This window comes from Euprymna scolopes, chromosome 37, assembly GCF_053919585.1.
Source record: "Euprymna scolopes isolate OS-2025 chromosome 37, ASM5391958v1, whole genome shotgun sequence".
In the NCBI taxonomy this organism is placed as follows: Eukaryota; Metazoa; Mollusca; class Cephalopoda; order Sepiida; family Sepiolidae; genus Euprymna; species Euprymna scolopes.
The window spans coordinates 87,995,381-88,021,044 of record NC_136518.1 but is presented as its reverse complement, the minus strand read 5'-3'; the positions used below and the strand labels follow the sequence as shown (position 1 = coordinate 88,021,044).

The 25,664-nt window shown below is 34.1% G+C and overlaps 1 protein-coding gene across 7 annotated transcripts in view; it reads right to left on the bottom strand.

The window, feature by feature from the left end:
* LOC145261281 (rapamycin-insensitive companion of mTOR-like) overlaps window positions 1-25,664 on the bottom strand; it is a 435,824-nt gene that overhangs the window by 19,374 nt on the left and 390,786 nt on the right. For all 7 annotated transcript variants that reach the window (XM_080119764.1, XM_080119763.1, XM_080119761.1 and 4 more), the window contains one exon: window positions 1,587-1,733. In XM_080119764.1, the coding sequence (XP_079975890.1) occupies window positions 1,587-1,733 (147 nt within the window). The remainder of the gene's footprint in view (window positions 1-1,586; window positions 1,734-25,664) is intronic.

Genomic DNA, 25,664 nt, shown 5'->3' with positions numbered 1-25,664 from the left:
CCACTAATTATAAGAGCAACCACACTCATGAAAAGGAATATCAAGAACACCTATACTCAGTGAACCAAGTGTAAGAGAGATAAAAGCAGTTGCACTTAAAAGATTTACAATCTTAAAAAGCTCTCTCATTTGGAGTCTATGAAAAAAAAAAAAAAAAAAAAAACAGGTGAATGTCTGGTATCCTGTAGGATAGGCTTCATTCCCAGCAAAAACAAAAAAGGTAAGAAAATTAGAAAAGAAGAAAGATATATGGTTTAGGTATTACAATTTTTAGGTGAAAGAGTCCTGGGGTTCACTGCGAGTGGTTAAACTATGAGTGTACTCTCTGCTTGAAAGCAGAAATGTTTGGCATTATATAAGCCAGACGAATCCGTATTGTTGATGGATATAGGGGTGTTAACTACCTCAGAACACCCTCCTTCAAAGATTTATTTCCTCGAAATATCCCTATAGTTTTTTTTTCTCAGGTTGACCTCCCCAGGGGTCAATCAGTTTCCTTTTTCTGTCAGAATGACATATTTTAGTATTTATTTGAGGGAGTTCCAGGTCAAACGCATGATTCAGTAAATCCAACATCTTCTGACGGAGTTTCACTTGACTTGTCCGGTGTGTTTGCGTATCTGGTTCAAGCGTTTTTTTATGCATGACATTTGGTCCTTCCACCATGTAGACCATAAAGGTGATTCTGTTCTTGATCATTCCCTGTTCCCAGAAAATCTTATCCTTATGCATGGAAAGAATATTTTTTTTCTATCGGCATGTATTTTGTTGTCGGAACAGTTGTCTTACCAGAAAAAGTGTTCAATTGTACACAAAGAACAGTCAATTAAGAATTTATTTTAACTCTCGAGAAAAAAAAATATGAAGAATTTTGAGTCCACAAAAATTTGGAATAAAAGCGTAATGAAAATTCAGTCAAGCATGCAAGTTGCTGTTTTGAATTCTTGTAATGGAGTGAATGCAGTTTCAATCCTTTGTAAGGTTAATATTTTTTTTTTTTTTTTAAATAATTTTTTTTTCTTTTTCTCATTTTACAGAGAAAAAAAGTCATACAGATTATCGACAGAGAATTTTTAAGGTCCTAGTAATTAATTTTTTTTTTCTACTCACGGTTTTTGAAAAAGAAACTTTTCCAAGATCATTTTTCGTCTTGTTGAAAAACCCATTGTGGAGCTGATCTTTGTATTTTCAAAGAAGGTAGAAAAAATACGAGTTTGCTGAATAAAAATTTGTCTTTTATCCAAAAGAAATCCTCATGGGTTCTTTTCTGAAATCCTTTCATTGTCAATGTTGTGGTCCGGTTTAAGGAGTCACAATTATAAGTTGAAATATTCCTGGGGTTCACTGGGAGCGGTTAAACTACGGGTGTACTCTCTGCTTGAAGGTAGAAATGTCTCATATTATATAAGCCAGACGACTCCATATTGTCCATGGATGTAGGGGTATTAACTACCCCAAAACAATATTAACATTTATATACAGCCTGAATGTTTGCCCAAGGTCACTTTTAAAGCTGGACATGGTATTATTAATAAAAAAAATAAAATAAAAAAGATGGCCATCACAAACAAGAAAATTCTACTTACTATCAAGGTCGGTGATGTTAATCGAGACATCCGCAGCATTTGCGGCTTTCTGAATATGACAACACATGAGGCAGTCCTGCGGAAAATGGCGGTCAGGTTCATCACAGGTTTCTGCTAAACTCAGTTTTCTTAATTTACTGTAATCAACTGCAAAAAATAAACATTTTTTTTTAAGTTAGAAGACAAAAAAAATCTAATCTGGTAAAAATATGGAGGGTTGTAATCCGGTGAATGTGGAGCCCATTTAGCATCATATCTTCTACTGATTAAACGATCACACAAGTGTCTTCAAATATCATTGAATGATGATAAAACAAAGACCTTCAACATTCATGACTAAAATTTGATAGATAAGTCTGACATAGACTGAAGTTATTTAGTACCAAGTATGGTTGGATCACGGAAAGAATTATGGTTAACCGACTTTTAACTAGTCTTATTGCTATTGAATCTTTAACCAATTTTCAAACTATTTTCCTATTTAAAATAATATTAATTCTTTTATTCCATTGTTATAACTTATTATGCCATACCAACGACATTAACATGAGGTGGATTAAACCAGTTTCCTCTGAAGGCAGAAATATCATGGGAATATGAAATTCACAAGCAGTCCATAATCATATGTACATCCAAGTCAAGGGAGATAACGATGTTAGGTTTTTGCAGGAAGGTGTTGGCATCCTTCTCCATACAAAGTTTGATGAATTTACATAAATTTTGGAGTACAGCATTTTTATTTTTTTACCCAACATGTTCGTAGATAAAGTTTTTGTACAATTATAATTTTAACGATGAAAGTAAACCTGCAGAAACACTGATTTGCGCCCCAGAAATTGAAGAACCTAGGAAACATAGGCTCCCAACTCTTACTCCTATAAAATTATGTTACTTGTATATACACACATAAATAAACAAACAAATAGAATACAGAAGATATAGTAAACAAATAAACAATAAAAATGTAATAAAATAACTAATCCAAACAAACTTAGGGTGATCTCCCTTTGACCATTCCCTTTACCCAAACCAGATATTACACAACACCAATACAGCAGTCATTAACATTCCAAATACATGTTTTAAGAGTAATATGCAAAAATTAATTAAAAAAAATAAAAAAACTACAATTCCCAACAATACTTTGCATTAATCACAACTCATGTTCTGGAAATTGATTTGACAGCCAGTTTGCGACACCGACTTCCAGAAATAAAGAAATAAATGAAAAAGAAATAAATAAAACCGACAAAGGAAAGCCTCACTGAACAGTTGTACACATTTTCTTTTTATTTTCCCTCTCTGAAATAAAGATACTACTCTCGAAAATTAGGAACGTCAACACCTCTCATCTTGTATGATACATTATTTTGGAAAATAAACGTAAAATTATTGAAAATTTCTTTTAATATTTATCATTTTTTTTATATGCTAACTTGTGTTCACAGTGTTTCCTTTATACCGCATTGATATAGCGATCAAACACAACTCCATCCTTCCCTGTCCTCTGCACGTGTGACCGCCTCGCTCAGCTTCAATCTTGTCCATTCTATGATGTTATCTTCCCATCTCTTCTGCCTTCTTTTTTCCTCCTCTCATTGTTCCCTGGAGCACTGTCTTGGCTAGCCTCTCTCCTCTTGTTACCATTTTAGCTTGTGCCTCCTGATTGTGGCGAGAAGATCTTCATAAGGACCAATGAATGGCTTGCTTTATTCCATTTTTTACTTTCTCATTGGTTATGTAGTCTTTGTAAGAGATGCCAAGCATTTTTCTGAAGCATCTCATTTCTGAAGTCTGAATCCTCTTCTGTAATTCTGCTATAAGGGTCCAAGTTATAAGAGACTGTTAAAAGTCCATTTTGCACTCAAATAGCTTGGTTGGTTCTGTCGGAACTCTCTCACAGATGAGAGCAATTGAAGCAACAAAAGAAGTTGGTAATGCTTGAGAGTAGAATCTCCAATTACCTTTTCAGTTGTGACTAGCCTGGGTGGCCGGTGTTGCCCAGGCGTTTGGAGGTGTGTGTTGAGCAAAAAAAAACAACAAGTGCTAGTAGGCAGGCAGGCTCGAACCTGTACCACGATGGAGGAAAAGAACATGACAAAAGAAAAAGTGACATCTTTGCTGTTGTGTCCATCGTCAAACCGGAAGTGGCGAGGGTTTAAATTAAGGCTAATCAATCAAAAAGAGGGGATGACTTTCGAAAATATTGGTGAAAAAAGCAACCCCTCCCTGAAGAAAAGTGCCCAGTTGAGGGTGAAGGAATTAATGCTTTTAGCCAATTTTTCAATATTTGTTGTCCGAAGAGTCAAGCTTCAAAACGATATTGATCTCATGAAAATCTGTTGCCTCTTTCGAAGGTTTTAGGTAGACATACATACAAAGATACATACATTTAAACAGACAGGTGAGATTTATATTATAGATGATTTTCTAAATTATGAATTCTGATATTTCTAAATTACAAAAATTTAAAAAAAAAAAAAAAAAAAATGAAATAAATTAAAAAATATTTTACAAAAAGGAAAAGAAACATTCCTGTTTTATCCTCCATGCTTAAATCTCATGGGAGAAAAAATAAATTCTGATGTAATTTTTGTAATTGATCTTAACAACATTACACTTGTCAGTTTTATTGCTGTTCAAGCAAAATTAAATATGGCCGAAAATTGAAAAGGATCCAGCTCAAGTCCAACTCAGTAGCACCAAATGATGAAAGCTTAGAAAGAAAAGTTTTGGGAATAAAAATGGTAAAAACATTTGCAAGAATTTTAAGAAAAAATTTGATGAATAAATAAGTGTCTGATTTATTTTTTGATTACTTGTAAATTTACACTGTGTTTGGTGTGTGTGTGTATATATATATATATATATATAAAGAAAGAAATGAGAAAAGTCTGTATTGAAAATTTCAAGATGTTGACCATCTTACAATTTGTCTTAGATTAGGGTCAATAAAAAAAAAAAAAACAACCTTTAAAAAGACTTTAAAGTTCTACCCTGAGATGAGTAAATAATTCCTTTGTAGTGGCAACATTGTAATAGGGTAAAAATCAACAAATTCAAACAAAGTAGCTCATCATGTATCGGTTGATTGGTCTTGAAGTAAGGGCACAGTGTTTATATTGGAAATTGATTTACTTTACTTTCGTCCAACATATACTACAGGATGGATTGATAAAACTCTCGCCCTAAAAGAAAACCACGTTACAGCTTTATCTTAAAACTTCTATTAAAAAAAAATCAATTCAGGTAACTTGATTATATAGTAGAGCTGACATCTACTCAATGTAGCCATATTTAGCCTCAATTACCGCTTCAATACGGGTCCAAAATAGGAAGTATGCCTTTTCCACAAACGCCAGCAGGAGCTCAGCAAATACTCGGCTAATAGCGGCGATCAGGCTAGCTTTGGTGTTGTGGGAGGTCATGTTGGTGATGCTCCCGACATATGACCAAATGAAGTAATCTAGCAGGTTCAGGTCAGGAGAGGAAGGGGGCCAGTGAAAGAAGGATATAAAGTCGTAGCACTCCTTTGGACTTGTGGGCTGGTGCAAAGTTTTGCTGCCACACCCAAGGTCTGCAAGTGGCCACCTGATTGCACCAGATCACCAGGTACATTTTGGTATTGACTTTCAAGCCGACTTTGAAGATATGAGATAGCATGCTATAACCTCCGCGTGAAACCACACCAAAGACCATAACCATGGCTGGAAACTTTGTTTTCATAACCCTGGACATGTCCCTGTTATTTGTGGCAATTCAGCAATGCATTTTGAGGGTGCTGGCAGTGGTTCTGTTGATATGAATTGAAGTGGTAGTGAGCATACGTTGTACAGCGGCGCATCTCCAATCTCGCTTGTTGAACATTGTGTCACTTTCAGACATAATAGAAGGCTCCTACCGCCTTCGGGATTCGTACACAACTGGTTAACTAGTAGATGGTCTGCAACTATAAAAAGAAAACCGATTTTCATCAAAAGGAAATGCAATCATGGCATCTTTTCTAAGGGTGACAATTTTATTGTTCCACCTTGTATATTCAAAATTGATCAAGGACCGAAAATGCTGATTCTAAGTATTTAAACATTGATTGCGTCATTATTTTATTTCATCATTTTGTTTTTACTAGAGAGTCAACACTTATCAAAGCCTAGAGGCTACTGGGGGATAAGGGTAAAGTAAATTAGCTTAAAACTCCTTTTTTAACTTTTTTTTTTTTAGCACAAATAGCTCACAAATTCTTTTTGTCTAATTTCCCTACTAAATTTCCTTTAAAATAATTTTAATTAAAACAATTTATATCAATAAGTGAAAGATGTTACAGATAATTATTGTCCCAGGCAATGCCGGGTAGCCTTGCTGATATGAAATAAATGTTATTTACAAGATTATTCACTTTCTGATGAGTTATCTTCCCTAGATCTCATCAGCTGAAAAAGCCCGGCTCAAAATAGCAATGAGTATCAAGGCGGCTGCTGCGGAGAGGAGGAAAGCAGGAAGTATATGGTAGGGAAAAGAAGGTATGAGGGCAGGGGGCAGCCGCATGATTGCATACAGTCAAAAACTCACAAAATACAAAACAAAAAAGACAAAGATGCAGAAGCCCTATTGATATTTTTATTGGATGATGATGATGGGGAAGATTTCCAAACAATTAGCATCATATCTGTTCTTGGAAAATATTTATGTAGCAACAGGGTAATATATATATATATATATATATATATATATATATATATGATGATTGCAACATCTTTTCAGACGAGTTCCATTCCCTCAGACACTCAAAGTCCATAGGCCCAAAAATGACTTTTTTTTTTTTTTTTTTTTTTAGTCCTACCAGTGAATTGACATGCTCAAGCAGGCATGACACTGAAGACGGTCATTTTAAGCTTCCACGCATCACAACTTTTCCATTGCCACAGGACCATTTTTATAGACAAATCCATGACGGAGTATCTATACACAGATGATGTTACAGAGTCTTAGCATTGTACAACAGCTAAGTCTCTCTCTCGGTTCAAAATGTTGAAATCCAGCAACAAGCAAGAGCAAGATAGCCAGCAACAAGTTAAACTACAGACCAGCTTAATGCGGGTACTGGTCTCCCGCTTTATGGTTTTTTAAATATATATATACATTACATACAAGTACATTTCATTATGGATTAATGATACGTATAACACACACAAGTGCAATTTATCGAAGCTTATTGATATTTTATATACATATATATATATATATACATACACACACATATCAATAATCAGTAATAAAATGTGCTTGTCTGTGTATATATATTTACATACATGTGTATGTGCGCATATATATATATATATATATATATATATACATACACATATGTCAGGTCATGTTATATGCTACTGGTACCATGTAACCCAGTACTACCTGGCTCATAGTCGGGTCACTGGCGACTAAACTGGTACCTCCACCAGACTTGTTTGGTGAGAAGAGAGGCTAGTCTCTCATAAGGATTAAAAACAAGACCTTCCAAAGGGCAAATGAACCCTTTTTCGGGGTCAACGGCCAACTAGCACTGTGTGTGTTTGTGTATATGTATGTGTGTGTTGGGGTGGAGAGGGCTCCTGTAAGCCATGGTGAAGGCAACCTTTCTAGGAGAAACAAATCTCTGATTTAAAAAACCATAAAGCAGGAGACCAGTACCTGCATTAAGCTGGTCTGCAGTTTAACTTGTCGCTGGCTATCTTGCTCTTGCTTGTTGCTGGATCTCAACATTTTGAACCGAGAGAGAGACTTAGCTGTCGTACAAAGCTAAGACTCTGTAACATCATCTGTGTATAGATACTTCCTCAGGCATTTGTCTATTAAAATGGTCCTGTGGCGATGGAAGTCATTTTTGGGCTCATGGAATTTTAAGTGCCTGAGGGGGTGGCACTCGTCTGACAAGACGTTGCAATCATCATATATACGCATGCATAATTGCATTTTATTATGGACTATCAATATATATATATATATATATATATTAGTGATTTTTCAATTCCAATATAATTACTGATTCTGATACCATTACCGATTCTAATTCTGATTCTTTTTAAATCTGTAAGAGTAGAGTTATCTAATTTTTAATTTTTTTTTTTTAATTTTCGGATTACCATAAAAACTCATGCAACATGTGCTTGTATTTTTTGCAAATGTAAAAATACAATTGTGGGGACAGTAGGCTATAAGTTTTAGCTTCTCTTGTAGTTTGAAGTCAATAAATATTTGTCATTGTACCAGCAGTAAAAAAAATTAGTTTCAAGCAAAAATAGGAAAAAGAAAAAAAATCATTTTGACATTGGAAAATAGGTACAATTTTTTCTGATTTTGATATGAATACCTCCAAAACTTCTGATATTTCTGATTTCCAATTGTCCTAAAACTAATATATATATATATATGAAGCATAAATGAAAACCATCGGGTTCAAATTTAGATGTAAAATTTATTTTTCAACAGAATACCTCAAAGATAATTAATAAATCTTCCTTTCCCTCTTGAATTGCCATTTTCGGTTTGTTTTTCATTTTTATAAACATTTTACAAATATTTTTTTTTGCATTCATGACCACCATCATATAATACAAAAACCAGCAAATTTTTAGCTTTGCTAACATATTTCTTTCTTCTGAAGAGAAGAATTTTTCATTCTTCGAAACTCCGCAGAATAAAGATTTATTAATTATCTTTGAGATATTCGGTCGAAAAATAAATTTCACACATAAATTTTAATTTACGGTTTTATTTATGCTTTTTGCATCAAGCTCTACTTTCTATTGTCATCGTATTGAGCTTTTTTTATTTGGTTGGAATTAATATATAAATATTAATATTTATATTAGAGTTTACATTTGCTTTTGTCTAGTAAACTTTTCTTATCTACTCCATGATTTGTATGTGTGTGTGTGTGTATGTATATATATATATATATATATATAAATATATATATGGTGATTGTCACTTCTTGACAGAAGAAGACCCTCTTCCCTTGCTTTATTGTTGATTACTCATTCATTTTCATGCGGGTATGCGGGTATACCTACTACCTCAGAGAGATGAACGCCTCTGCCTTGCATAGTTTCAGGTCACCCTTGGGCAAGGTGTAGTACCTGTTAGCCTCCCTCTCAAGTTCTGGAGGGTTACTATATTGTGAGAACTAGGGATATATATATAGATAGAAGATTAGATCTTACGGTATCACTGGTAGAATACTTAACATAATTAAATCCTTCTTAGATAAGAGAAAAATCCAGGTTGTCCTCGACGGTCGTACATCTAAACAATATGATATAAATGCGGGAGTGCCCCAGGGATCTATCCTTGGACCTCTGCTGTTCCTGATATTCATAAATGACCTCCCCGACAAAATTGCCTCTGAGATGGGTATATATGCTGATGACACCACACTCTATAGCAGGCACGACAGGAAAACAAATGAACATATATCTAAAGTAATGGCAGAAACACTAGAGGATGACCTCCAATCAGTAGTGGAATGGGGACAAAAATGGATGGTAACGTTCAATGCTACCAAGACAAAACTGGTTTCATTCAATAATTACAAGAAACCTTCTCTACCACCTATAGCAATGGCCAACAACTCTTTATCTGAGAGTACGTCTTTCAAGCTCCTTGGCCTAACGTTCACAGGAAACATGAGTTAGAACAATTACATCGAGGGCATTGCCAGGGCCGCTGCAAGGAAGGTGGGCTCTCTCTACCGTGCTAGAAAACTTCTAACACCCGAAAGTATCCTGTACCTCTATAAGGCCACTATTCGCCCATGTATGGAGTATTGCTGTCATATTTGGGCCGGTGCATCGGCTACTAGTCTCTCGCTCCTTGACAGGGTTCAAAAGAGAGTCGCAAATCTGATAGGCCCTAAACTGGCATCTAAGCTTCAGCCTCTGTCCCATCTTCGAAACGTTGCATCCCTCTGCCTGTTCTACAAGTATTATAATGGTGAATGCTCTGAAGAACTGCAAGCACTTGTGCCCCCACGACGTGAACACCCTCGACAGACCCGACAAGCTGCAAAATCCCACCCCCACACTGTAGAGATCCCTAGATGTAAAAGATCTTTCTACTCCAGTAGTTTCTTCCCCAGAACTGCTAGACTTTGGAATTCCATTCCAGGTCACTGCTTCCCCAACTGTACTGACATGCATAAGTTCAAGTGCAACGTGAACCAACATCTCGCTGCCCTAATCCCTACATAGTACCCCAGTAGATGTTTCCCCTGATAGTAGCCCCCTACACCAAAGTGGCAATGTGCCTTGTTTGGGGTGAAAATGTAATAAAAAAAAAATATATATATATATATATATATATATATATATATATAAATACATATGCATGTTTGCTTGCTTATGTGTATGTGTGTGTATATGTCCAGCTGCCGGAGAGGTTAAAACTCCATGATAATAAAACATGCAAACTATGCAACTGCTCAGTCATCTCACTATATATATATATATATATATATATATATATATATACACACACACGCACACACAAGATGGCTTTGGCAGTTAACTATCACTTTGCAACATTCTCTACTTAAAATACTTGAAACAAAACTTTATTTCATAATAGTAAACAAGAAACAAATACTTTCGCATTTATTTATATTGATAAATAAATAGTAAGAAGTTGATTTCAAAGATTTTTTTAAAGGCAATGCCAATTGTTTCAAACAACTAAGGTAAAAGTAAATTGATAAAAATGACAATATGGAAGAATTCGACAATTGTTTTTGTTTTTTTAAATCATTTTCACTGCAAACAAGATATATTACCACTTGGAACGTAATGGACTACTATTTGATATTGTGTCTAACAGGGGATGGTAGGGAGTTGAGCAGCAAGATGTCTGTTCACATTACATTTAAACTTCTGCCAGGGAAGCAGAAACTAGGGAGGGAATTTAAAAAACTTTTGATACACGCGACGGATCCTGACCAGATTGGTATAGTTTTGAAGCTCGATGTCTTAAATGATAAATATCGGAAAATTGGCCAAAAACATTCATTCCCTTATTCTCAACCTTGCAGTTTTGTAAAGTCATCATATGCGCTTGCAAAGACTAGCCTTAATTTGAACGGCAGTGAAGTCGTATGTCATGGTGGCCGTGGAGGTTAAGCAGTTTGGTTTTTTCACCTTCTTTTCCTCTTCGCGTTATAAGTTCGAGCCTACCTGTCGATTCCTTTTTTCTCTCTTATTTCGAGGCTTACGTAATGGGCTATTTTTCGTTTTAAAACAAAAACTGAATTATTTTACCGTTCACTTAAACTTTTTTTTTGTTCACACCTCTCTCCACCCAGACAGTGTCTTATTTTTTTTTTTCTGGTTGTATTGACTCCTTACTACACAGCCTCTCCACACCCGGGCAACGCTGGGTATCCCCGCTAGTATGATATAAAATTGATTCCTGATTATTTACTCGGATATACTTTTATATAATTTGAACAAATTTTGAACCTGTGAAAACGTTTCTTTGACAGCTTGAAAAACTAAAACTAAAATGCTATTTCAAACTTAAACATAGACAAACCTTCCTATAAAATAGAACTCCATTCCTGGACTTTTCAGCTAGAATCAAAGTGTATTATCTGTTTTCAGTCTTTCAACTGGAAAATATGTCGAACCATTAACCGTCTGTACAGTTGGTTGCCCAGGATTTCTTCAGTAATAAGAAAAAGAACACGATATGCAGGAGATTGCTACAGAAGAAAAGATGAGATTGTCAGTGATGTGGTACCGTGGAATCCTAAATATGAATCCTGAACCGCTAAAGTAGGAAAATGTACACAAAATTATTGACAGACCATAACTTGAAAATTTTCCTAAGGCCATGAAAGATAAAAAGCCGTGGAGAGAAAAAGTCAATTTATTCTGGGCAACCCACCTGATATGATGATCCTCTCAAACAGTAATATAGAGATTGTTTTAGAATAAAGAAATTTTTTTTTTATGAACCGAGATTGCTCCTTTTTTGTGAGCTGGATTTTCTTCACATTAAAAACTGGCCTTGCATCTAATTCCGACCTTGTGAAGATGCAAAGTGAAATCAAACTGTTGGGGAGGTGTGTGGACATATCAGAAATCTTTGAGAGTTTGTTTGTGTAACATAGTACACATTCACACATGTAGACCCAACACGTTGTAGACTCAGTCACAAAGAGACAAAGATTAGGAAAGAACTTCAACTAGCTGCTTCCGGTTTTAAGAAAAGACCTTTATCCCTCCCTCTCGCCACGTATGAATTCTCATTATGGATGTGACGTCACCCACGCCTCCAATGTGATCGTCTTCTCTAATTTCCATAATCTTTTTTGTTTTCCTTACTATGACGTCATATCGCACACGGCTCAGCATTTGCATACGCTATACATAATGTTACATGTTTAGCGATCATAAGACATGTCAATTCAATGTATGTGTTTGATAATGATAATTCCATTTCGAACATAAGTGTGAAAGACCGACCAACCTATTGTTTCATTGATTGTTTTATTTTGTGGCATATCAAGCCTTTTCAGGTTATTTAGTGACAAATTCAATAATTTTGAAAACAGTTTTCATGCTTCAAGTTCTTTACATCTCCAAATATTTATTCATGGTGTTTGGTTTGGTTGTTTTATAGATGAAAACTAACTGACCTATCCACTTCCTATTGCACAAAAAAAAAAAGAAACGAAAAAGAGAGCAACCCCTGATCCTTCATTTGTCTGTCTAGAGAAATAGAAAGATCCTCAAGAGAAACAGTGACAGAATAAAACAAAAACCATCAAGATTGATCCATTGCTAGTTGAAGCGTTCCAATGAGTCTACACGAATGGTAAATTGAAAAAAGCAGTAGCAAGGAATAAACAGTAGCAGAAGAAGGGGGGAGGACTTTTGTTGCTGTAACTCCAATAAAAATACAAATTGATTCCAACATTTTGCCAACCCTGCTGCCAGCCCATAATCCCTTTCCCCTGCACCCTAACCCTAACTCTAATCTCTGGCTTCATTCCATCACTATGGTAACCACTTATAACATCAGAAAACCTAGTGAGAGAAAAAAAAATATTAGATTGGATCCCTTAAACGGAGTTGCAAGAAGGGCTTCTTTCATAACCTGTCACTATCGCTTATCATGAGTATTTTTTTTTTTTTTAAATATAACAATCCTAAGATAAACCATTTGACATTTTAATCATTCTTTGAAATTTCTTTCTTATATTTTTTTTAAGTGTTTTTCACCAGTTTTGACACGAAATTTGTTATACTAATGGTTCCACATATAACGCCATTTTTTTTTCCTTTTATTTTTGTTCCGCCCAAACAAGGTATATTGCGACTGAAAAATAAAGCGAGACTGTGATAAGTGCTAGATTTATAGAAGAGCAACCTGGGTAGGGAGTTCGCCAGCTAAATGTTTTGTTCACATTACATTTACATTTCTGCATGTTGATATGTTGAGGAAATGAAGGGAATTCTAACGGCAAGCATTTCAAGAAAAAAAAAAACTTGCTTTTTAGGGACCTGTATTTATTTTATTTATTTGCGGAAATTAAATTTTAAATTAACCAAATTGTTATTGGAATCTGAAATTTGGCTAAAAGAATTTTTTCTGATTCCTGATTCAGATTAAACATCTCAACACTTACATCTCCACACATGCAAATATTATATATATATATATATATATATATATATATATATATATATATAGCAAAAATGGTAATTAGTAAAAACCCGAAGAGAGTGCTCAATAATATTGCAGAGCAAATGTGTTTTATTTTTTTATTACAGTTTTATCTGTTTAGTTACACATGTTTCGGTTGCTGAAACATATTTACGATCCAGCAACTTCGTCAGACTTTACAGAAATGGTTATAATAATAACCATTTCTGCAACCGAAACATGTGTAACTAAACAGATAAAACGATAATAAAAAAATAAAACACACACACACACATATATATATGTGTGTGTGTGTAGGGAGAGAGATATATGATGGAAAACTTACATGATAGGATGTCTTTTTTGACAAATGAGAATTTCATAGTTTTGTGTTTGCTGTAAGTGATGGCGACAATTGAAAGAAATTAAATCTGAGAATGAGTCCTTTCCTTGTGACATTGCAGAACAAGCTTGTCCTTATTATACCAGCATCCTCGTTCTCCCAATGAACACAGGTCCTTTATTATCTTGTAGGTCAAAGCAAAAATAATAATAATAATAATACCCATACAAAATATAAATAAAATAAAAACTTAGCCGACTGAGTAAAATGTAGTCAACCAACTCATAGACCAAACCACCCAATGCCAATACAAAAAAAAAAAAATGGTGTCTATCTTTATGTGTAGGGAATTCTGTTCTTTGGCTTCGTATCAACAAAGGTCACCACTTCATCAAATGATAATAGTAAACCCTAATGCTGTTTGGACCTCAGACTCCCTTAATCTTTTTATCGCTCTCTTTCTCTGTAACTGCTCCTCTTCCCCTATTTGCTTTCTGTTCTCCCCTCCGTTCACCACTATTATGCACCCCCAATCCTCTCTTTGCACCACACAGGAGACAAGTGCTCACTCAGATTACACTTAACAGAAGAGACCCACCACCCAGACCTCAGTGCCGCCATAACAATTTGACAACACGTTACAACTAAAAATGCCAGAGTCACCAAGTGCAGCAATTACTGTCTACAACTGAAGGTATCTTCTCATTGTAAAATCTAATGAGAGGTCAACAAGTGCACCTGGAATGAAAATAGGTAAAAATTACCACCATCCTCCCACAACTAATGGAAAGACAAGTTTATAAGAGTCGGCACTTAATATTGATAATGGCATCTTTCTGGGGGATTCTAGTGTTAGGGTTTTCTGGTTTTAAACTGATTATCATTATAATAGCAATGGCATATTCAAAGAGAAAAAATTCTTTAAATTCCCAGAAAATTGGATTGTTTATTTTGGTTTTGTTTTTTTGTAGTCCATCTTTATAGCTTGCAAAGATTTTGTCAAGTTTGTGGCAATAGACCTGATTATGTGGTAAATTTAGGTTGGATTAATTCAAACTTCCAAAGATAAAAAAAAGTATTTAAAAGTTTTGTTTTCTTTGATCTCTCATGCTTAAATTCTTAATAGCGTTTCCTTTAGGAAGGTCAGGTTCAAACTTGAAATAGCATTTACTTGAGTCAATCAAGCTAGTTTAAAATAGTCTTGGTCAACTTAGCTCAAATTTGAAACAGTATTTCTCTCGGTCAAGCAAGTGTTTTAAACAGCTTTTCCTTTTCTCAATAAACCTAGTTTGTTTTCTTTGGTGCCTCACTCATGAAATAGCATTTTCATTTGTAAGCACACACGTATCACAAACTATTCTTTCATTTCTTTAATATATCATGCTAAATCAAGAGAGATGAAGATACTCAATTTCAAGACAGTGTTTTGTTTAAGTAACACATCAATCTTTCCACCATTTAGCAAAGAAATTGTTTTCAAATAGAGATATTCTCTTGATCATGCAAGAACATCAACTAATGCGTCCCCAAAGATAATAGCATCAATTTCAAAGTGAGTGCATCATCTACTGTAGATAAATGCTTGTTAGTATTTTACCTGTAATCTCATTTTTCAACTAGTGTGTGTGTGTGTGTGTGTGTGTGTGTGTGTGTGTGTGTGTGTGTGTGTGTGTGTGTTTATATCATGGAAGTTTTTTTAACCTTGAAGACTATATAAAAGAAATTTATTTTCAATTTATTTTTTAGTCCTTCGTTTGGAAAATTATTCTGTCAGTAAAGTCATTTAATCCCCTGCAATCACTGAATCAACTTGGCTTCTTGAACTCATAAGATTTCTAAGTTTTCAAGGATCAGTAGTTGTTTAGCATGAAACGCTGTTTCAGGGATTTAAAAACAAAACAGTATATTAAATCATAGCTTCCCAGCAGTGTTGATCAAATACCACCTCTATTAAACAAAAAAAACAAAAAATGTTCCGGATATTGGATCCAGTTTTAAAATAACAACCTAAGAAAAAACATTGTACACTAAGCAATGAGGTATGACCTTGATTTTAAAATCAGGTATTACAACTATAACAAGTACATTTAATAACAAAAACTGCTAATTCAAAAAGCGAGCCATTACTAAGAACTCAAAGGAAGGGATGTTTGTTAATAATCGAGTGGAAAATAGTATGAGTTCGCATCTGTAGATATATAGACAACGCGTGTAGATCATGTTTGAAGAATAAGTTTGAAATTCCAAACATTCATTAAAGATCCTCAAAATCTATTAAATTGTAAGAAGTGAAATAATAAACGACTGTATACATAGAAAAAAAACTTTCTTCAGGAAAACAATATATAATTACAATAGAAAAATGCGAGCATGAAAAGTAATATGTTTAAGCTTAAACATGGAAAAGAAAAGGACAAGATATTCTAGTAAAAAATATGTTTACCCTCGAATAACACTTACCATTACTACAGTGGTCACATTCTTACCATTACTACAGTGGTCACATTCTTACCATTACTACAGTGGTCACATTCTTACCATTACTACAGTGGTCACATTCTTACCATTACTACAGTGGTCACATTCTTACCATTACTACAGTGGTCACATTCTTACCATTACTACAGTGGTCACATTCTTACCATTACTACATTGGTCACATTCTTACCATTACTACATTGGTCACATTCTTACCATTACTACATTGGTCACATTCTTACCATTACTACATTGGTCACATTCTTACCATTACTACATTGGTCACATTCTTACCATTACTACATTGGTCACATTCTTTCCATAACTACATTGGTCACATTCTTACCATTACTCTATTGATCACATTATATTATTACTAGATTGGCCAAATTTTTATGCATTTTATATTTTTTCTACTGTTCCCATTAAGTATTTTTTTATATGCTTTAATTATAAGTTTTCACAGCAACTATAGGACAGTTTTAGATTATTTTTATTAAATACTTTGTGTATGCAATTTGTTATAGCGAAGTCTTTTTTGATGAGATTTAGAAATTTTTGGTCAAGTTTAGTTTCTACTATCAAATTATAGGGCAGCACATTATATATATTATTTACAAGTTAAAAGAAAAACAAGTTTGTTAAGCTACTTCATTCAGTCAGCTTCCTGCTCTGAAGATGCTCTTTTGCCTAAGGGGTTGAAATAAATTTATAATATAGCTGATTCAACGTTTTGGTTGATTTTCTTATTTGAACTTTTATTCTTGCTCTGCTTTGCATTGAGCACTCCTACTTAAGATGTCTTTAAAAAATTACTATCCTTTACAGACCCAGCACATGCTATATCTATAAGTTGTTTTGGTAACTGTTTGTTTTTTTTATTATTATATTTCACGCTTTGTGTATACCAATCCTTTTTGTTTAGAAGCTCAATGTTTGTTAAATAAAACAACAGAGCCTATATAAAAGAATAACAGTATTGTTACATTCCAAGGTCTGTTTTGCGTGAAAAATAAATATTTGGATCTTGGAATGTAACTAAACTGTTATTCTTATATATATATATATATATATATATATATATATATATATATATATATATAATATCCAACTGTTATGATGCATCATCATCATATAAAACCAATTATTAAACTTTTGGATCACAAAAAATGGTTGCAGTTTCATGCATTTTATTAACATTTTTTTTATTATTTATAGTGATAAAAAATTATCATAACGCAGTGTGTGTAGCTGTCAGTAGAGATTATGCCCAAGCGCAAAAATGGTATTAACTTTGAATGGTACATCGGCAGAGAGAGGATGACTCGTGACAGGCGAGTAATGAAATTCACACCTCAATCAGAGATAGTCGAGAGCACTTGTAGGCTGATGCACTCGTTAAACCGTATTTATTGTTTTTTTTTTTTTCCAACTTTTCTCGTTTTCATTCAGAATGGAATATGCTAGAACCCCCCCCCCTCCAGCCGTTTACTCAGAAATGCTCTTCCCTTCCTCTCCCCTCTATGCATACCCCGACCTTCGGAGACGCCCCACTCAAAAGTGTCAGGAGAGATGAGGATGTGAAGTGCGTACAATCAAATCTGACAGAGCGGCAAGTCGGACATTTTGTATGTCACGGCGCATTACCGATTATCCGCACAAGAATAAAGCCGTAGTTGAATGGAGTTTTTTTGTTTTTGTTTTTTAATATTAAATCAGCTGAAATTTCTTTTTCTTTTCCCAAGTTTTTCCATGACAACATCCAACTCAATTGAATGGTATCAATCTTCTTCATCTAAACTTTTGCATAATGTCATCCATTATAGTAAAAAAAATAATTATATATATATATATATATATATATAGAGAGAGAGAGAGAGAGAGAGAGAGAGAGAGAGAGAGAGAGAGGTTAAAATACACTTTCGTAAACAATTGAATTCATTCAAAACGTATCGCAAAAAAAAAAACAAAAAAAAAACAAATAACATCTAAATAAATCGCGATCACTAAGCAGTCGTGCGAGATGGGCGAGCGGATAAAGAGTTTAGGCTCATTATCGTGGGGTCCCGATTTTGAATCTCACTAGATTCAGCTACTCTGATGAGTCGTAGACGACGAAACACGTGTCAGTGGATAATTCTACTCTGATGAGTCGTAGACGACGAAACACGTGTCAGTGGATAATTATATATATACATATATATATATATGAGTCGTAGACGACGAAACACGTGTCAGTGGATAATTATATATATACATATATATATATATATATATATATATATATATATAATTATCCACTGACACGTGTTTCGTCGTCTACGACTCATCAGAGTAGAATTATCCACTGACACGTGTTTCGTCGTCTACGACTCATCAGAGTAGGTGAATCTAGTGAGATTCAAAATCGGGACCCCACGATAATGAGCCTAAACTCTTTATCCGCTCGCCCATCTCACACGACTGCTTAGTGCTTGGATATATCACGATTTATTTAGATGTGATTTGTTTTGTTTTTTGTTTTTTTTTGCGATACGTTTTGAATGAATTCAGTTGTTTACGAAAGTGTATTTTAACCTCTCTCTCTCTCTCTCATATATATATATATATATATATATATATATATATATATATATATGTCTAAAGAAGCTTTGAATAAAAAAAAAGTGGAAAAAAATGCAGTTTAAATTCCCGGAGGGGGGGATAAATTTAACCTATCGCAGACTTAGCACCTACATAATCCGACTTCTAAAAGTTTATAATGACAAAAGCGAATTCATTTATGATGAAAAAAAAAAGAATATATAATTACAAAAGAGAATTCATTTATATAAGGACGAGAAAAAAAAGGGGCCTTAACTAAAATTGTTATATAGACTTAGCACTAACATAAGCCGATTTCTCAAAACACTTCAATTATAAAAGAGAATTTAACTATATAAAGATGAAAAGAAAAACCTTAAACAAAAAATTTTAAATAGAAAACGGGAATCCTCAGCTGCTTACCATGTAGCTGTATCGGAGATTTAAAAAAAGGACAGCTGTTAAATACATGGCTCTCCAGTAGACAATACTGCTTCCTTAAGAAAATCTAGAATATGGTTACTATTTATAATATATATATATATATATATATATATATATATATATATATATTAAAACCCCAGGATATGGTTGTTTCAGGATAAGTTGATAACAGAATCCATTTTGCTCTAAATAATTTACGTGACTGAAATAGGATTTAGCCAACTAAATTCAAAGTCAAGCTTAACAACGTTGACTTTGGTAGGTTCACTGGAAAAGTTTCTTTTGATTATCTTATAACTAGTGTTGGGAGGATTCCAATACCCCCCCCTCCCGCACCGATTCTGATTCTTTATAAATCTCTAAATATTTAACTATGAAGTTATTTTTCCACAATTATCGTAAAAACACATGGTAAATGGGCAGATATTTCCTCAAGTGTAAAAAAAATACTCTTGTAAGGGATAATCTATAGATTTAAGTTTTATTATTGGTTTAAAATCGATATTTATTATTTGATCATTACTAAAAAAAAAAAAAAAAAAAAAAAAACTACTAACAGTGGAAGATTTTGTTTTTAACAAAATCAAAAGACAATTAAAAGAATCGTTTTTGGCATCGGAAAATAGATACAAATTTTTCCAATACCCCTAAATTATCTGATTTTTCCGATTCTCAATTCAGCACTAATTATAACACACACCCATATATATATATATATATATATATATATATATATATATATATATATATATATATATATATATATATTTGTTTACTGTTTAATGGGGAAACAATTCCAACAAAGAAAAAATTTCAATATAAAAGCTAAATATTTATTTAAAACTGTATAGAAAGTCAGAAAAACATTGCATTAAAAGTACAGTAAAATTTGAAGGGCGATAGCATAATGGTATGGGGCATGATATCTTCAAAAGGAACTGGCCCCTTTGTGAGGATTCATGGAAAAGTAAATGCCTGAATATACAGAGAATTGATTAGAGAATCTTTCTGATTCTGATATCTTTATCCAAGACATCTGATTCTGATATCTTTATCCAAGACATCGTGCCATAAATCAAAAATAGTTTTAGAAGAGCTAAATAGATTCAATATTTGCATTATGGATTGGACAGCTCAGAGACCCGACCTTAAACCAATTGAAAATGTTTGGAAAATTATTGGTGATAAGATCACAGAACCCCCCCCCCCCTCAAAAAAAAAATCTTGATTTATGGGAATGTATAAGAAAATCCTGGAATAATATCTCCCCGATAATATGTGAACGATTAGTTCTGTCTTGCAGCAAAAGATGTCATAGTTTGATTGAAAACAAGGGGCTTTTCACTAAATACTAAAAGGATTCTTTGTTTTTTCATTAATAATTTCCCCGTTCCTTAACTTTTGGACGTCAGTGATTTAATTAAATTTGTTTACATGTAAAAAAAAAAAAAAAAAAAAAAAAAAACTAATATGTATTCTCTAAATAAAAAATAAATTTTTTTTATTTAACTACCACTATTAAACATTGGAAAATTCAACAAACTTTTTTTCCTTTTTCATAGATAAAGTTAGAAGCCATTTAAAAGAAAATGATCGACTGTTCCTTAACTTTTCGACGCTACTGTAGAGAGAGAGAGAGAGAGATAGAAATACCACCTTTTTTTGGCAATTTCATGTTTGAAATCTCAGCAAGATTCATCAGAATTTAACAAATGAAGGCTCGTTAGAAAGGTAATGACCTGAATTGTGTAGTGGGCTATGTGACACTTGCCCTAAGGTCACAGATTAGGGGGATCATCCATCATCCATAGCCGATTTTTTGCACTTTTTTACAGTCAAAATATTTCAATCAGTCATTTTTTCCCTAGTTTTGCATATGATTTTTTTTTTTTTACATACGCGTCACCACTTATCAAGGCCGATAGGCCACTGAAGGATAAGGGTTAAAGAGTGTAGAGTAGTCAAAAGGACGATATAGTAATCGATAGTAATGGAAGTTCGGTAAATTTGTTAACTTAAGTGGAACGGCTCATCAGAAACTTGTTCACGTTGGACTTGAAGACAACCATATTATAGACAGCTGGAAAGCAGGAAAACGCCTGACCTTTCCAGGGTTATAAATTATGATGAATAGTCAAACAAATAGAGAAAGTGAGTGGATATACAAGCAATTAAGTTTTAGATTCCTTGTTTCTACCTCCCTAAAGACTTTTCACACTGGCTCCTAAAGAATCGGTCAAACTAGCAGAAAGCATTTTCATTTTTTTTTTTTTTACATAGGCATCACCACTTTATCAAGGCCAAGAGGCCACTCAAAGATAAGGGTTAAAGAATTACAAAATATTTTATATTTCCCCAAAACCTCTGGCCTTAATGGAGGGGAAACTAAAACGTGCTGGTATTGTTTCAAATGATCTGAAATAACAGCAAGGGGAGACTTGATTCCAAATATTCTCATATGTCATATCTCTACTCTTTGGTTTTCATACATTAAGTAAATTTCACAATGTATAAGGATTATTTGATACTGGAGATATTCATAATCATACCCTATTTCAAAAAGAGGGGAGTATAACATATGAGAAATGTTTGGAATCAAGTCTCCCCTTGATGTTATTTCAGATCATGTGAAACCATAGCAGCACGTTTTAGTCTCCTCCAAGGCCAAAGGTTTTGGGGAAATATATATATCTATATCATTTCCCATTTTGAGAGCATCACACTGTTGATGGAAAATTCCCAATTAGCATTTAGGTAGCATTTTCCAGTCTAAAATAAGTAAGGTACAAGAGCATCTGTGAAAATGAATATACTTATTACTAGCATGGGTTGGCTCAACTTTAGGTTCCAAACTCTATGATTCTGGTTTCAAATCTCACTGGATTCAGCCACACTAGTGAGTGGTATAATGCCACAGCACGTGTCCATGGATAACTACATCTTAAAAATACATTCAAATATATACATATAATTATTTCCACAGGCCAAAGAACGCCGCAGCCCACTAGAGCCATGCCAGCCAACGAACTGGAAGTCTAAGACTCGAGTTTCGCCCTGATTTGGGCTCATCAGTCAGACATATCCGCACCCGGGATTTGAAACCCGAGCCTCCTGCATGTGAGACAAGCACTCTACCAACTGAGCCAATGGCCCGCACACAAGAAATTCTATTAACCAACACAGATCAAGCAAACTGCGACAAAATCAAGCTGTGGAATAGATCTACTTCATGTAAACAAGGAGCGTGGTCATCCAACCAGCTGAACCCCAAGCCGATGTCTCACAAGTAAGGATTTTGAACTCGAAAGAACGACGCCATTCAGCAGAGCTAACCTGATGAGCCATTTTTGTTATAGAATTTTCAGAATGTGAGAGATTATATATAATTATTTCTATAGATTGGCTCAACTTTAGGCTCCAAACTCTATGATTCCGGTTTCAAATCTCACTGGGTTCAGCCACACTAAGACTCGAGTCTTAGACTTCCGGTTCGTTGGTAGTACCAGATGGGTGACCATTTGGGAATTCTAGGCGCTGTATGTGCTCTCCGCTAATTTCGATACAGGAGAGGTGTGATTGGAGATTGCACAACTTTTGCCTCAATAATTTCATGCACAGGCACCCTTACAGTGGGTATCGATAGTCTGTCAAGGAAACCACCACCACAATATATATACACAACTATAGATATATCTACACACACAATTGTATTTGGAAGGAAAGGGACTATTTTTCTTCTTTTGTTCTATCTCTTCAATTACACTTACTCGGCAACCCTTGATGTAAGTCTAAGAAATTCTTTGCTTTATCCAACAAATGTGATCATGTCCAATTATTTCCAAAAGTTTGGCTTGGCACTTTGCCTATCCATCAGTCTGTCATGCAGCCAGAACCAATTCATTCAGATTTTTATTTCGCTTCTTCATCAACAAGAGAGACAAAGAGAAAGAGAGAGAGAGAGAGAGAGAGAGAGAGAGATATAACAAGTGGAATTGAGCGGCTAGGGAGCACGGCTGCGGGGGGGGGATGAATCACATATGACTGTTGCATTCCCCTCACACTGCACTCGGTCACCTCAATTCTTAACCAACTTCCACCATCACATTTTCACACACACATTCACACACTAAACGATGTGCGTACACACGTGTGTGTGTGTGTGTGTTGACAACAGATTCATTTTGTTGTCTTTGTTATGATGCACACACACACACACACACATCCATTGTAATCATCTCAAACTTCCCACCCACTCCAGTCAATGGAATGCACTACACGACCTCATAGAAAACCCCATCTTAAACATCTATGTATGTATATAATTTGTGGCTGAAGGCAACATCCTCATCGATATAAATGAGACCATTTATGAGTTGGAAGAGAGAGAGAGAGAGAAAGATTTGCACAAATAATGTGTGCGCGTGTGTCTGAAGATTATATATATATATATATATATATATATATATATGGTTAGGTATCATCTCATACGTATATTTAACATGCATTGCACACACGTGTGTATAAATATATATATCTGATATGTATATATCAAATATACAAAGAGAGCTCCTTTCAGCCCGAAAAAACAGTGGGCACCCTTGTAAATGTGTATGGTGAGTTTAAAGTACAGCACGTGCTGTACAATCATTAACAATTCAAGAGAGATAGGTTCAAGTACAGGGGCAAGAAAAAGTTTGGGATGATTAAAACCAATGTTGGACGAAGTAGAAAAAAGAATTTTCCTTCTCCAAGATCAGTTCCACAATAAAGTCTTTAGAGCGTAGACCACCCTACAATTTAATCACGAGATGAAAGATATATAGGTTCATACCTTTGCCAAGGGTTTTAGTTTAAAGTGATACAAAAGTCGCCACAGGATTTGAATCCAGCACATCTAAGAAAAACACATGTGTACATGCACATTCCCGTATACAAATAAATATGTACGTGCATACATGTGTACACATATATACACATGCGTGTATACACATGTACACAAATATACACATGTATGCATATAAATACATACGTGCATGCATACAAATACACATGTATATGCAACCACAAATATATGCGTATGTGCATCTACGTGTACACAAGCATGCACATATGTGCATCAACGTGTACAAACATACATGTAGGTGCGTACACATGTACACAAATGTACACGTGTATGCAAATATGTATATATGCATACACACATGCACACACACATACATACATAACTATACATATATATGCACACTCACATAACTATACATATATATGCACACTCACATAACTATACATATATATGCACACTCACATACATAACTATACATATATATGCACACTCACATACATAACTATACATATATATGCACACTCACATACATAACTATACATATATATGCACACTCACATACATAACTATACATATATATGCACACTCACATACATAACTATACATATATATGCACACTCACATACATAACTATACATATATATGCACACTCACATACATAACTATACATATATATGCACACTCACATACATAACTATACATATATATGCACACTCACATACATAACTATACATATATATGCACACTCACATACATAACTATACATATATATGCACACTCACATACATAACTATACATATATATGCACACTCACATACATAACTATACATATATATGCACACTCACATACATAACTATACATATATATGCACACACACACACACATACATAACTATACATATATATGCACACACACACACACATACATAACTATACATATATATGTGTGCACACACACACACCCATATAGAAATATTCATGTATATAAATGAGATGGAGAAGGGTAGAGAAGGAAGAATAACTGATAAAAAAAAATCCTATAAAATAAACAAATGAAATGAAATTGTCATTGATTGAAAGGAAACAAATGATTAAATATTGGTTTAGCGCTTGTTTGTGTTTTGGTTTCCTGTGGAGCTGCAATCGCAACTCTTTCGCTTTTGTTCATCATCTTCATCCGAGAATAAAAGCCTCAAGACTCAATTGTGATTAATGAATCTTTGCAATAACAAACAACAAAGAAAAACAAAGATTATTGTTCCTTGGATTAAACATTCACAAAAAAAAAAAGTAAAAAAAAAAACGCCATATGTATCTTAGTTTAAATCTCATTTGATAAGTAACAGGTCTTCCCACCCTCTTTCTCAATTCAATTGTTCAAATCCATATTTTGATTTATATAAGCAAATTTTTTAATCTATATATACAGTAATGTTAAATGAGTGCACACAAACATATATTATATATAATATATATATATATATATATTATATACACAGATATGAAAAAGGAATAGACACCCATAGAAACAGTTTATTTCAATAAACATAATTTATAGAACAAAATCAAAAACAAATTTAATAACTTATACTTCGTTCACATGCCCCTGGCTGTTTTTAATGCTAAGACCCTTCTAGGCATCGCATTGATCAATTGATGAATACTATCTTGAAAAATTTCTTGCCATGTCTGA